Source organism: Scyliorhinus torazame, chromosome 13 (genome assembly GCF_047496885.1).
Source record: "Scyliorhinus torazame isolate Kashiwa2021f chromosome 13, sScyTor2.1, whole genome shotgun sequence".
NCBI lineage: Eukaryota > Metazoa > Chordata > Chondrichthyes > Carcharhiniformes > Scyliorhinidae > Scyliorhinus > Scyliorhinus torazame.
Window position 1 is genome coordinate 33147061 of NC_092719.1, and position 15301 is coordinate 33162361.

At 50.6% G+C, this 15301-nt stretch overlaps 1 protein-coding gene across 9 annotated transcripts in view; it reads right to left on the reverse strand.

Moving 5' to 3' along the window:
* kmt2e (lysine (K)-specific methyltransferase 2E) overlaps nucleotides 1-15301 on the reverse strand; it is a 192640-nt gene that overhangs the window by 49502 nt on the left and 127837 nt on the right. For all 9 annotated transcript variants that reach the window (XM_072471298.1, XM_072471303.1, XM_072471301.1 and 6 more), the window contains 3 exons: nucleotides 12926-13165; nucleotides 10209-10339; nucleotides 8889-9006 (listed from right to left, as the gene is read on the reverse strand). In XM_072471298.1, the coding sequence (XP_072327399.1) occupies nucleotides 8889-9006; nucleotides 10209-10339; nucleotides 12926-13165 (489 nt within the window). The remainder of the gene's footprint in view (nucleotides 1-8888; nucleotides 9007-10208; nucleotides 10340-12925; nucleotides 13166-15301) is intronic.

A 15301-nucleotide genomic window follows, 5' to 3' on the forward strand; every position in this document is an offset into this window, starting at 1 on the left:
CGAGTCTGGGGGCGCTGGCAACGGCGCCACTGCCGCTCCCTCCAAGGAGGTATACCACGAGCCCGGTGGTGGTGGCGGCCCTCAAAATGTGGGGGCAGTGGAGGCGGCATAGGGCGGAGGTTAGGGCCTCGGCGTGGACCCCATTACGGGGGAACCACCAGTTCGCCCCAGGAAGAACAGGTGGAGGGTTTTCGGGGTGGCACAGGGCAGGGATACGAAAGTTGGGGGACCTGTTTGTGGACGGGAAGTTCGCTAGCTTGGGTGAGCTGGAGGAGAAGTATGGGCTCCCCCCGGGGAACACCTTCAGGTACTTACAGTTAAGGGCGTTTGCCAGACGGCAGGTGGTGGAATTCCCGCGGCTACTGTCACACACAGTACAGGACAGGGTGCTCTCGGGGGGGCGGGGGGAGTGGGGAAGATCTCGGAAACTTACCAGGTGATGCAGGAGGAGGAGGAGGCCTCGGTGGTGGAGTTGAAAGGTAAGTGGGAGGAGGAGTTGGGAGAGGAGATCGAAGAGGGGACGTGGGCAGATGTCCTAGGGAGGGTGAACTCTTCCTCTTCATGCGCGAGGCTCAGCCTCATACAGTTTAAGGTGCTGCACAGGGCACACATGACCGGGACAAGGATGAGCAGGTTCCTTGGGGGTGAGGACAGGTGTGTTAGGTGCTCAGGGAGCCCAGCAAATCACACCCATATATTCTGGGCATGCTCAGCGCTGGAGGAATTTTGCAAGGGCCTGGCGAGGACGGTGTCGAGGGTGGTAGGATCCCGGGTCAAACTGGGCTTGGGGGCTCGCAATATTTGGGGTGGCAGGGGAGCCGGGAGTGCAGGAGGCGAAAGAGGCCGGAATTCTGGCCTTTGTGTCCCTGGTAGCCCGGCGAAGGATTCTCCTTCCCCCGTACCTAAATAATAAATTAACGTTAACACCCCGACTTAACACAACAGATATATACACCCCCTCAGACCCCCCAGTGTAAATAACAACAACAAAAATAAAGTAAACCCCCCCCACCCGAGTTGCTGCTGCCATTGACCAATGTCTACCGTTCTGCCAGGAAGTCTAAGAACGGTTGCCACCGCCTAAAGAACCCTTGTACCGACACACTCAAGGCGCATTTCACCCTCTCCAACTTAATAAACCCCGCCATATCGTTGATCCAGGATTCCACGCTTGGGGGCCTTGCATCCTTCCACTGAAGAAGATTCCTCCGCCGGGTTACCAGGGACGCAAAGGCCAGAATACCGGCCTCTTTCGCCTCCTGCACTCCCGGCTCCTCTTGCCACCCCAAATATTGCGAGCCCCCAGCCCGCTTGATCCTGGAACCTACCACCCTCGACACCGTCCTCGCTACACCCCTCCAAAATTCCTCCAGCGCTGGGCATGCCAAAAACATATGGGCGTGATTCGCTGGACTCCCCAAGCACCTAACACACCTGTCCTCGCCCCCAAAGAACCGGCTCATCCTTGTCCCGGTCATGTGTGCCATAAGACCATAAGACATAGGAGCGGAAGTAAGGCCATTCGGCTCATCGAGTCCACTCCACCATTCAATCATGGCTGATTTCAACTCCATTTACCCGCTCTCTCTCCATAGCCCTTAATTCCTCGAGAAATCAAGAATTTATCAACTTCTGTCTTAAAGACACTCAACATCCCGGCCTCCACCGCCCTCTGTGGCAATGAATTCCACAGACCCACCACTCTCTGGCTGAAGAAATTTCTCCTCATCTCTGTTCTAAAGTGACTCACTTTTATTCTAAGGCTGTGCCCCCGGGTCCCAGTCTCCCCTGCTAATGGAAACAACTTCCCTACGTCCACCCTATCTAAGCCATTCATTATCTTGTAAGTTTCTATTAGATCTCTCCTCAACCTCCTAAACTCCAATGAATATAATCCCAGGATTCTCAGACGTTCATCGTATGTTAGGCCTACCATTCCTGGGATCATCCGTGTGAATCTCCGCTGGACCCGCTCCAGTGCCAGTATGTCCTTCCTGAGGTATGGGGCCCAAAGTTGCTCACAGTAGTCTAAATGGGGCCCAACTAATACTTTATAAAGCTTCAGAAGTACATCCCTGCTTTTATATTCCAAGCCTCTTGAGATAAATGACAACTCAAGCCCTGTGCAGCACCTTAAACTTTATGAGGCTGAGCCTCGCGCACGATGAGAAAGAGTTCACCCTCCCTGGGGCATCTGCCCACGTCCCTTCCTCGATCACCTCTCCCAACTCCTCCTCCCACTTACCTTTCACCTCCACCACCGAGGCCTCCTCCTGCATCACCAAGTAAGTTTCCGAGATCCCCCCCCCCCCCACCCGAGAGCACCCTGTCCTGTACTGTGTGTGGCAGCAGCCGTGGGAATTCCATCACCTGCCGCCTGGCAAACGCCCTTACCTGTAAGTACCTGAAGGTGTTCCCTGGGGGGGGAGCCCGTACTTCTCCTCCAGCTCACCCAGGCTCGCAAACTTCCCGTCCACAAACAGGTCCCCCAACCTTCGTACCCCTGCCCTGTACCACCCCGAAAACCCTCCATCTGTTCTCTCTGGGACGAACCGGTGGTTCCCCCGTATTGGGGTCCACACCGAGGCCCCAACTTCACCCCTGTGCCACCTCCACTGCCCGCAGATTTTGAGGGCAGCCGCCATCACCGGGCTCGTGGTATACCTCCTTGGAGGGAACGGCAGCGGCGCTGTTGCCAGCGCCCCCAGACTCGTACCCACACAAGACGCCGTCTCCAGGCTCTTCCATGCAGCCCCTCCCCCTCCATCACCCACTTGCGGACCATCGTCGCATTGGCGCCCCAGTAGTACCCACAGAGGTTGGGCAGCGCCAGCCCCCCCTATCTCTATTCCGCTCCAGGAACACCCTTCTCACCCTCGGAGTCCCTCGCGCCCACACAAACCCCATTATACTCCTGTTGACCCGCCTAAAAAAGGCCTTCGGGATAAACACAGGGAGGCACTGGAACAGGAACAAAAGCCTTGGGAGCACCGTCATTTTGACTGACTGCACCCTACCCGCCAAGGACAGCGGCAACGTGACCCTCCTCTTGAACTCCTCCTCCATTTGCTCCACCAGCCTTGTGAAATTAAGCCTGTGCAGGGCCTCCCAGCCCTTGGCCACCTAGACCCCCAAACACCTGAAGCTCCTCTCCGCCCTTTTTAGTGGGAGCTCGCCTGATCCCCTGGGTGAACCACGAACAGCTCGCTCTTCCACATGTTGAGCTTATACCCCGAGAAATCCCTGAATACCGAGGATCCTCATTACCTCCGGCATTCCCCCCCCACTGCGTCCGCCACATATAGCAGCAAGTCGTCCGCATAGAGCGACACCCTATGCTCCTCCCCACCCCGCACCAACCCCCTCCAGTTCCTCGACTCCCTCAGTGCCATAGCCAGGGGTTCAAGCACCAGTGCGAAGAGCAGGGGGGACAGGGGACACCCCTGCCTCGTCCCTCGGTGCAACCGCAAGTACTCAGACCTCCTCCTGTTCGTGGCCACACTTGCCATTGGGACCTCATACAACAACCTAACCCACCTGACAAACCCCTCCCCAAACCCAAACCTCTTCAGCACGTCCCACAGGTACCCCCACTCTACCCTATCGAAGGCTTTCTCGGTGTCCATCGCCACCACTATCTCCGCCTCCCCCTCCCTCGCCGGCATCATGATAACGTTCAGAAGCCTCCGCACATTCGCGTTCAACTGCCTCCCCTTCACGAACCCCGTCTGGTCTTCGTAGATGACCCGCGACACACAATCCTCAAGGCTAAGACCTTCGCCAGCACCTTGGCATCTACGTTTAGCAGCGAAATCGGCCTGTAAGACCCACACTGCAGGGGATCCTTGTCCCGCTTCAGGATCAAGGAGATCAGTGCCCGGGACATGGTCGGGGACAAAGCCCCTCCCTCCCTTGCCTCACTGAAGGTCCTAACTAGCAACGGGCCCAGCAGGTCCATATATTTTTTATAGAATTCGACCGGGAAACCGTCCGGCCCCGGTGCCTTCCCTGCCTGCATGCTCCCTATTCATTTGGTCAGCTCCTCCAGCCCAATCGGGGCCCCCAATCTCGCCACCAGTCCCTCCTCCACCTTCGGAAACCTCCGTTGGTCCAGAAAGCGGCCCATCCCTCCCTCCATCCAGTGGGGGCTCAGACCGATACAATTCCTCATACAAGTCCCTGAAGACCCCATTGATGCCAACCGCACTCCGCACCACACTCCCTCCCCTGTCCTTAACTCCCCTGATCTCCCTAGCTGCGTCCCGCCTCCGAAGCTGATGCGCCAGCATCCGGCTTGCCTTTTCCCCATACTCATAAATCGCCCCCTGGGCCTTCCCCCACTGCACCTCCGCCTTCCTGGTGGTAACCAGGTCGAATTCGGCCTGGAGGCTGCGCCTCTTCCTCAACAGTCCTTCCTCGGGCACCTCCGCAAACCTCCAGTCTACCATCACCATCTCCCCCACAAGCCTCTCCCTCTGCTCCCTCCTCTCCTTATGGGCCCTAATGGAGATCAGCTCTCCTCTAACCACCGCCTTCAGCGCCTCCCATACCATCCCCATTCGGACCTCCCCGTTATCGTTGACCTCCAGGTACCTCTCTATGCTTCCTCGGACCCGCTCACTCACCTCCTCGTCCGCCAACAGCCCCACCTTCAAGCGCCACAATGGGCGCTGGTCCCTCTCCTCCCCCAGCTCCAATTCCACCCAGTGCAGGGCGTGATCCGAAATGACTTTCGCCGAGTACTTGGTATCCTTTACTCTCGCTATCAGCGCCCTGCTCAAAATAAAAAGTCGATCCGGGAATAAGCCTTATGGACATGTGAGAAGAATGAAAATTCCCTAGCCCCCGGCCTTGCAAATCTCCAAGGGTCCACCCCTCCCATCTGGTCCATAAACCCCCTCAGCACTTTAGCCGCCGCCGGCTTCCTACCCGTCCTAGACCTGGAGCGATCCAGTGCCGGATCCAGAACCGTGTTAAAGTCTCCCCCCATTATCAGGCCCCCCACTTCCATGTCTGGGATCCGACCCAACATGCGCTGCATAAAACCCGCATCGTCCCAGTTCGGGGCATACACATTGACCAGTACCACCCTCTCTCCCTGCAGCTTACCACTCACCATTACGTACCTACCGCCATTGTCTGCCACAATGCTCGATGCCTCGAATGACACCTTCTTTCCCATCAAGATCGCCGCCCCTCGGTTTTTGGCATCCAGCCCCGAATGAAACACCTGACCTACCCACCCTTTCCTCAATCTTACCTGGTCTGCCACCTTCAGGTGTGTCTCCTGGAGCATAACCACATCCGCCTTCAGCCCCTTCAGGTGCACAAACACGCGGGCCCGCTTGACCGACCCGTTCAGTCCCCTTACATTCCAGGTTATCAGCCGGATCAGGGTGCTACCCGCCCCCCTCCCCCACCGACTAGCCAAAACACCTCCTTGGCCAGCACCCCACGCCCGGCCCGTTTCCCACGGCGGCAGACCTCCGTCTCGACACCCCCCACTCGCTCCAGCTCCCCCTCGACCATAGCAGCAGAAACTCGACCCCCCCCCCCACCCCCCCCCCCCCAGACCAACCCAACCCAAACAGTACCCAACCCGCCCTAACCACCCTCAGCGAACCGGAAAGGAAAAAGGAAAACAAAAGCAAAGGACCCCCCCTCAAAAAGTAACATATCAACCGCAATCCCCAAACGCCCATCCCGACCTTCAATCGGTGTCCAACTCCTCGGCCTGAACAAAGGTCCACGCCTCCTCTGGAGACTCAAAATAATGGTGCCGTCCTTGTAGGTGACCCACAGTTGCGCCGGCTGCAACATGCCAAATTTCATCCCCTTCCTGAGCAGCACCGCCTTTGCTCGATTGTACCCGGCCCTCCTCTTCGCCACCTCCGCACTCCAGTCCTGGTATATTCGAACCTCCGCGTTCTCCCACCTGCTGCTCCTATCCTTCTTGGCCCACCTGAGCACGCACTCCCAATCAGCGAACCGATGAAACCGCACCAGCACCGCCCACGGCGGCTCGTTAGCCTTGGCCCTCCTCGCCAGCACTCTATGGGCCCCTTCTAGCTCCAGGGGCCCCTGGAAGGATCCCGCTCCCATCAACGAGTTCAACATGATGACCACATAGGCCCCCACGTCGGGCCCCTCCGGGAGACCCAGAATCCGCAAATTCATCCGCCTCGACCGATTCTCCATCTCCTCGAACCGCTCCTGCCATTTCTTGTGGAGTGCCTCGTATGCCTCCACTTTTACCGCCAGGCCTAAGATCTCGTCCTCGTTGTCGGAGATCTTTTGCCGGGCCTCGCGGATCGCCACCCCCTGGGCCGTCTGTGTCTCCAGCAGCTTATCGATCGGATCAAGCAGGTCCGTTTTAATCTCCCTGAAGCAGCGCTGGATAACCTCCTGTTTCTCCTGCGCCTACTGCATCCACGCTGCCTGGTCTCCGCCCGCCGCCATTTTGTTCTTCTTCCCTTGCACCTTCGTCGGGTCCACCACCACTTTTTTTAGTCGCCCCGCTCCTGGTAAAAACCATATACTGTCGGGGAACTATTGTACTCTCCTTCCCACCGCGGGAAACGTCAAAAAAGTGCCGTTGGGGGCACTGAAAAGAGCCCAAAAGTCCGTTTTTTGCAGGAGCTGCTGAATGTGCGACTTAGCTCCGCATAGCCGCAACCGGAAGTCCCGCACTGCACCTTGCTGATGTACAGTGCCTTCTTCACCCGGCTGAAGGCAGACCGCCTCCTCGCCAGCTCCACTGTAAAGTCCTGGTATATACATATACCAGCTCCAGCCCACTGCGCCACCCGCTTCTGCTTTGCCCAGCACAGGACTTTCTCCTTCATGCTATTCCTACGGAAACATACAGTTGCTATTCTTGGCGGCTCACTCGCCTTTGGTATAGGCCTCCACGACCGATGAGCCCGATCCAGTTCATATCGAGAGGGATCGCCCCGTCCCCCAATAGCTTCGCCAACATCATGGCAAAATACTCCGTCGGCCTCGGGCCTTCCACCCCTTCGGGCAGACACACAATCCTTAGATTCTGCCGCCTGGATCGGTTTTCCAGGTCTTCCATTTTGGTTCGCAGACCCTCTATCACCTTCTGCAACTCCTTCCCCATCGAGGTGAGTTGCTCACTGTGCTGCGATAATGCCCCTTTCCACTTCCTTCAGCGTCTCACCTTGCTCCCGCACCTCCGCCACTGCGCTTGATACCGCCGCCCTCACTGGGGCAATCGCCTCCTCCACCAGCACTTTCAATCCCGCCCCCATCTCCTTCATCGCTTCCATGCGCTTTGGGAACTGTTTTTCAAGTTCCACAGCCATCACCTTGGCCATTTCTTCTGCTGTGAGCAATGCGGCCTCCCCTGATGCTCCAGCCTCCGCTTTCCTTACAGTTCCTGCACTGACTTTTCCACTCACTGGCGGACTTTCATTAATCCCCTTTTTCACGGCTGCTTTTTTCCCCAAACTCGGACATTTCTCCTCCGTGCCTTCCTACAGCTTTTTCAGCCTCCGTTGCCCTCGGGACCGGGTGTTAAAACTCCGAAATTTCTATTCCTGAGTGGGAGCCCTCCAGTGTGTGGCTGCGTCCCGCCCGCCGTCACCGGAAGTCCCCGCCGTCACCGGAAGTCATCATCAATCTCCTCTGCACTGAAATCACCTTTTGTAAGTATTGAGTCTGATTTCTTCAGAATAATTATTGTTTGAGATTTAATTAAGTAAAAATACAGACGTTTTAAAAAAAATTACTTTACTTTATTCCTTTTATCGCAATTCAATATTATAGTTTTGTTGCTTTCTGAACACAGTTTTATAACTAACTTTTAGGTTCAGACTCTGCACTCCTCATTAACAATACTTCAATCTAATTAGCTGAGAAGATACAGGGTGAGATCTGTAGGTTGCATTGTGCCCAAAAAGCAGCACGGCTGGTAGATGCCAGGAGATCCCTCTCCTGAGATTTAACCGGCTCGCTACGTTCGCAAGACGTTGCGATGTGAATCCTGCCCATTGTGGGTGGGATCAGTTTCTGACAAATCTGCATATTAGAGCGTGACACCTAGTTGCACTCTAATATGCATTCCTGAAATCTAACCAAGGCGTGGGATCTAACCCCCTTGTCTTGCGGACCTCAGGCGAGTGCTGTTCAGTGCTGGTCTCACAAACGGAATGGCATTCCTGGGGATCTCCCAGGGGATTGGAGGCTCCCAGGTGCTTGACCTCTGGGCTGGATGACAGCCTGGTGCCACCTGGGCACCCTGGCACTGTTAGTACCACTGGGTGACCGCTTGGCACTGCCAAGGTGCCAAGCTGACATTTTTCATATCTTGGGAATCGGGCCCAGGGGTGCCCAGCGCAGTGAGGGTGGAGGTGGGGGCAACTTTAGCGCAGTGGGGGATGGAGGTGAGGGCAACCTACAGGCGAGCTGGGGCTCGGGGACGCGAGATCGGGATGCAATCTCTCCCTGCACTGAGGGGTTCCAGCAGGCAGAGCTCCTCAGTGCAGAAAATGAGACTAAATGTGGCCTCAGCTGCACGTTCCCTGCTGAGGCCCCCGATCTACCCAAATGGCGGTTCAATAGCGTGGTGTTTCTCGGCGCTCTGAGCACCGGGAAACACCCGATTAATCAGGCACTCTATGGGACTCTGTTGTCATTCGGGTAGATCGCGGCCACAGAGTTGCAAACCCTGTCCCAACAGGTCACTGAACCCTTTATAGGTGCTGTGCTGAAGTCGCTCGCAAATCACAGCACATTTCGCTGTAAAATCACGCAAAATTTGTGCACGACTGGAAGTGTAATGAATGACGGGTGTCTTATGTTCACAGCTGACTGCAAAATCCAACCACAGTTAATGACAAATGTTTCATCAAGAAAAAACTCACCTCCGAATTTGGTATGCAAGATCGTCTGATGAATCGTGCTTCACTTCCAAATGTTCTTGCATCAACACACATTTCCAATCCCCGAAAGTTTGAATAAAATAATACAAAGGGATAAGGTCTATAAGGGAAGATAGTAAGTATTAAGTCACATAATGCTGAGAATTTTACTAGAGGTTTGTTGCTTTCAACAATTTAGCAAGTTCTCTCATTAATTCTTCCCATAAGCGGCTACAAAACACTAGTTTCTCATTTATTTTGCTATTTTGCTGTGTAATAGCTTTTTTGGATATCCCTCAATTTCTTTGTTTCACCATAGGCAATCACACGTTTAGCTGTCTGGGCCCTAAGTTCTGGAATTTCCTCCCTAAATCTTTCCATGTGTCTCCTCTATAAAAACAAACTTCAGGTCATCAGTCCTAATATTTTCTTCTTTGGCGCAGTTATTGTCTCATTATGCTTCTGCAAAGCATTTTAAAACATTTACTACATTAAAAGTGCTATACAAATGTTGTTGATTCAAGATACTAAACTTCTGCACTTGGCCATTTAACAGAAAGGTCTTGCAAATTGTCAAATTAATGCCGATGTTTGAAATAGTTTTCTTCACTCTCGTGGAAATACTTTTGCCTCAATAAATAAAGTCATTTTTGAGTACATTACTTGAGCCACACTTGAATCTAATGGCATCTACCCGTGGTTACATTTGCCTTGGCATGTTTAAATTTATGATGTGGCATATTGCAGGAAATATGCGCTGGCAAGGGAAATGGGAGCGGATTGACCAGGACAAGCAACCAAGTATCTTCTTTACTTATCAGCTTGAATAAGGTCTCCTCCTTTTCTCATTTACATAATGCAGAGCCATTATTCATAGATTTTTTCCCCTCCAGAACTCCCAGAATGAACATTTTCATATGCAAATGTGTTCAATATTTGTCCGACTATACATCAAAGTTCTACAGTATGATGCTGTGCCTATATAATATATAATGTCACGGCCTAGAACATGGAACAACATTCTGACCTTTGCTAGAGTAATTTTGGGAACCAAGGCGTACTTAGCAGATTTTTGCTTCCGGAGATTAGACGGATGAGGCAGAGAATATTATAAAGTTGATTGCATTGATAATGAGAAAGGAGCAGGCTCGCTCAATAGGCTAATTGGTTGTTGTTCCTTTCTTATGTTTTTGAATGGGAAGAACTCAAACACATTACTCCACAAATGAACTTCAGCAACAGGGTTTGAGGAGAGTTCAAACCAAGGGCAGATATTACTTTATGGTTATAAAAATAACAGTGAATTCAATTTCTTAAACTTGCCTTTTGAAAAAATGCCCATTTGCTTCAAACTGTTCCCGTAGCATGAACTTTCCTCGATATTCAATAATAAAAGTATCAGGAAGCAAATCTTTGGCAGCTTTCAATATTCTTTTATTTTTCTGCACTTGACTCTAAAAGGAAATAAAAAGTAAGCTTTATCACTTATTATTTATTGTTGCTTATGTCGACAATTATAGAAACACAGGGGGCGGGATTCTCCACTCCCACGCCGAAGTGGCCGCGCCGTCGAGGTTCATGACGGCGCGGAACGGCCTTGGTCCCGACCGATTCAGGCCCTGACAATGGGCCAGGATCGGGGCCGCGTCATCTACACGCGCCAGGCCTTGTCGCCCGCGTAAAAGCGGCGCCGCATAGATAACGCGGCCGGCGCCGCATAATGGGCATCATCCGCGCATGCACGGGTTGGCCGGCGCCAACCCGCGCATGCGTGGTTGCCTTCCTCTCTAAGTCCGCCCCGCAAGAAGATGGGGGACGGATCTTGCGGGGCCGCGGAAGGAAGGAGGTCCTGGCCGCTCGGCCCATCCGGGCCTCAGAATAGCGGGGGTGCCTGAGAATCGCCATTTTTGGTATCTCTGGCGATTCTCCGGCCTGCGGCCCGCGAAACCCGACCGGGCCGTTCCCGCCGCTTGGGAGAATCGCGGGAGGGCGTCGGACCGGCGTCCCCGGAAATTTTGGCGGCCCAGGCGATTCTCCCAACCCGCGTGGGAGTGGAGAATCGCGCCCAGGATCTACAGCACAGAAACAGGCAATTTTCTATGCTGGTGTTTATGACCAGCCTCCAGTTTAATTACTTCTTCCCTAACATTTGCTTCAACCATTCCCCATGGCAGAGAGTTTAACATTCTCACTACTCTGTACATAAAGAAGGGTAAAAATATGAAATTGGTAGGCAGCTATCCACTGCAATTTTAAAGGAGTTGTTTAAAATTACAAGAGATAAAACACCTCAGGTGGCAGAAAAATCAATGAGAAATACTTCACAGAGAACCATTGGGGGGTAATTCAAGAGGCCGGTGAACATGGCAAATAAATATCAAAATATGTCACTGAAGTGTAGAAAAGATGCAGTATTCGCCAATATAAACTTTTTAAAACTTCCCTTTATTTAGTCTCTCTGTTTTATCTTTGGAGTGTGACGTTGTGCTGCATGCCAACTTCGGAAATTGTTTCTCAAGATGGCCGAACACGTGAAATCGAGGATGTAATAAATTTAGTAGCAGTTAGCACAGCTTTCAAAAGGAATGATTGCGTCTGACAATCCTCATACAAATTCCTTGAGAAGTTAACAGAAAATAATGGGGTTGGATTTTACAACTGATGTAAAATTTTATAGGAGTGGAGAAGGCGTTGAGTGGCCTTCCGGCCTGCTCTTTGGACCTATTGAGCCCCTTTACGTGATCAATTAATGGCCACTTAAGGCATTGTCCTGCCCTGCTGGTATTTTACTCATGGCGACCGGTGGAGGAATCAGGGCAGCTTTAACTGTGCAGGCTCTCGAAAGGTGCCCTAGGCCCATTGGTGGTATCCTCCACCTCCATCCCACCCCTCCTTAACGCTCCACCATGGCCTCTTGAATCTGCCCTCCAACCCTTCCATTCACCCTCCCTCACAGAGTGTGGTGGTTGGAACTGCAACGCCCCATAAAATTCATCCCAGAAGATATGGGAAATGTTGTGGGTGTAGTGTGCAGGTACTTTAGCAAATCTTGACAAGGTACTGCTTGGGGGATCATTAGGGAGGATTAAGACATGGAGACTAGCAGACCGGGACAAAACATAGTTGAAAAAAATCAGTGTCAAAATTAAAGGCAGTCTTTCAGAGTGCTTGATAGTAAGTTATGTCTCACGATGTTCAATTCTGGGGACACTTTTATTCGCAATACCTATCACTGGTTTAGATAGAATTGGTGACATTTGCACATCTTACCAAAATAGGAAACAGTTCATTCTTGAGAAAAATCAAAGAAAATTGTAAAGAGCTGTAGGTTGAGAGGAGCATCTACTTCTCCTGGTTCAACATTCAATTAAATATATTTTCAAAACTTAACTTGTTGGTTTGCGGGTTGCCTGTAGACCCAGTTTTCCTAAGTTCAGCCAGCCCCACCCATGTAGTGCAGGCCTCAAACTGGTATTAGGCCCTATACATATACTAAAATGGGGTGTGGGAGCTGTACACTGACTTTTTGGCCTTTATCAACATGACAAATGATGAATTTCTAACTTGGTTCATCATAATGGATGCCATTTAGTGCCCAGACAACAGGCTTTGTATGGCCAGATTGTGAGGTTAGAGTATAACTGTTTCACGTTTGTGGCAGGTTTTGATGGATAAACACGCAGATTGATTTTGATCAAATTGTAGAATAAGAGGCTGGATCTCAAGGGTTACATAATGGCTGAGTTATGGAAGTGAATATGTAATTTTAGCTATGCTGGCTGACTTGGAGAACCAGGGTGGGTGGGAGAGATTGTTAACGGGGGAAATAGAAGGCTACCTGGGGGACAGTGTGTCGCAGCATTTTAGGTGGGGATTGAAAGGAACAGAGAAGAATGGAAAATATGGAGAGAATTAAAAAAATTATGAAGGGAAAATAAAAACAAAAGTGGAAGGAAGTGCTGCTTGGAATAAAAAAAAAATTTCTGGATGACGTGTTCTTTAAAAAAAACTACTTGTATAATGTGAAGGCTATTCCTTACCTCTACTGGAGGTTTAAAGGCTATAAGGTTGGTGTTTAGGTCTGATCTACTGACCACTTCCATTTCCTCACGTCCATCCGTTATCTCTAATGCTAGCCGGTGTGCCTCGAGAATATTTTGGATATCCTCACTATATTGATTCCCATCTGCTTCCTCATAGCGATCCATCCATGTTTTGATTTTGTTCTCCCACAGAAAACTTGCGTTATCAACAACATCGGCTTCTGACACTGAACTTTGCTAAGGACAAGAAAGCATCAGCACAATCAATGCATATTAATTCCTTTAAATTATAGGGCTTTATTGCACATTCTCCTCGTGTCCCCGTGGGTCTCACCCCCACAACCCAAAAAGATGTGCAGGCTAGGTGAACTGGCAATGCTAAATCACCCCTTAATTGGAAAAAAAGGAATTTGGTACTCTAAATTAATAATTTAAAAAAATTATAGGGCTTTAATTCTGCTTTCTCTCCCTACTCTTCCCACCTCACGTGCACAAATATATATATATTCAGGAGTAACTAATAAAATAATGGTTCAATTATATCAATTCACAATAAGAACATTTTAAACTTGAGAATTGCATGCATTAAAATCTTGCAAGAATTCACCATTTTAACAATGTCCTCTCAAGTAAGTTTCAAGGAGTAGTAGCATACAGCTTGAACTAAATAGGCACAATCATTGTGAATTTAACAGATGGATTTCTAAACAGAAGTAATCAAAAATATACTTTAATCAAAAAGAAAATATGAGCATTACAGAACAAATAATCCGGAACTTCCAAACAGAAACGAGTCATGAAATCATAGATTGGCACCGATGAGAACTTACTTAAGTAGCTCTGTACTGTCTGCACCATTGAGGAGTTATCGGGCGGGAATTAACTAAATGGGAACAAGTCCCAATGCGAGCATGCTAAGCCGCATGAAACACAACGCTATAAATCAGCACTCATGTTAGATACGGGGCCTTAGTGAGGAACATGTGGCCGAGATCACACATGGCCCCGTTTGTGCACCAAGGAGCTCTGTTCGTTGGAATTCCTCAGTGTAGTGAGAGATTGGTATGCCATTTAAAAATGGCGTCCTGATCTCTGGAACCCCCAAAGCGATCCCCACCTCCCCTCCCCCAAACGTACTATGGGAGGCAGTGCCAACCTGGTATCCTGGCAGTTCCCCTGTCAGCACCACCTGGGCACCTTGGCAGTGCCAGGCTGGCATTGCCAGGATGCCATCCTGCCCAGAGGGTATGCAGCTGGGGGCTCCAATCCCCTGGAGACCCCCACGAGTGCCATTCTATCTGGTCCTCATTTGTAGAGACCAGTACTGAACGGCGCTCGCCTGGAGGTGAAGGGGATAGATCCCAACGTCTCGGGTACCTCGAGAATCTGCACTTTAAAAGTGAGACTAGCTGTCTCACTTAAATATGTAGATTTGCCTAATGGGCAGGATTCACAGCGCATCGTCTGGTGAGATCGTATTAGATCTCGAGAGGCGTTGCGGACGGGTAGATCCCAGGAGTAGGGTCTCCAGGCTTTGATCAGCCACACTGTGAGCTGCTTTTTGGGTGCAGTGTGGCCATTTGGTCATGCCCACCATCTTCTTTGGTCACTTGGGCCAGTTCAAAATTCTGAATGTCATTCCACTTTTAATGTAATAGTGGGATCTGGTTAGTCCTATCGTATGACTAGGCCAAACTAGCAAGGCCAGTGTTTGTTCCCCATCCCTAATTGCCCTTGAACAGAATGGCTTGCTAGGACATTTCAGAGGGTGCTAAAGAGTCAACCACATCACTGTGGATCTGGAGTCACAAGTAGTCCAGACCAAGTAAGGGTGGCAGATTTCCCTCCCTAAAGGGCATTAGTGAACCAGATGGGTTTTTACAACAATTCGTGATAGTTGTCATGGTCACCATTATTGAGGCTAGCTTTACATTTCAGATTTATTAACTGAATTCAAATTCCACCAGATTTGAACCAGAGCATCTGGATTACTAGTCCGGTGACATTACTACTATGCCACCATCTCCCCAACATTTTACCCTTTTAACCGTCTCTTTTTATGAACAATGCTGTAAGTAACAACGTTACTTGAAAAGATAGTCCAGTTAGAGCTACTGATTTTGCCAAACTCAAAATTAGACAGGAACAGAAATAATGGTTTAATTCCTGATATATGCTTTGTTGGTGAAAATCAATTGAAAAGCTGAGCTACTAATGCCTCCACATCACAAAACACAAAAAAGGGAAAAACACGACTTAAAAGAACCAAAAGCTGCTCATTTCTAGAGAAACCACTCAAGTATCTGATAGTCTAGTCCAAAAGTGGACTGTGACAACTCTAATTCAATTGCCTAACCACAGCACCCAACAACC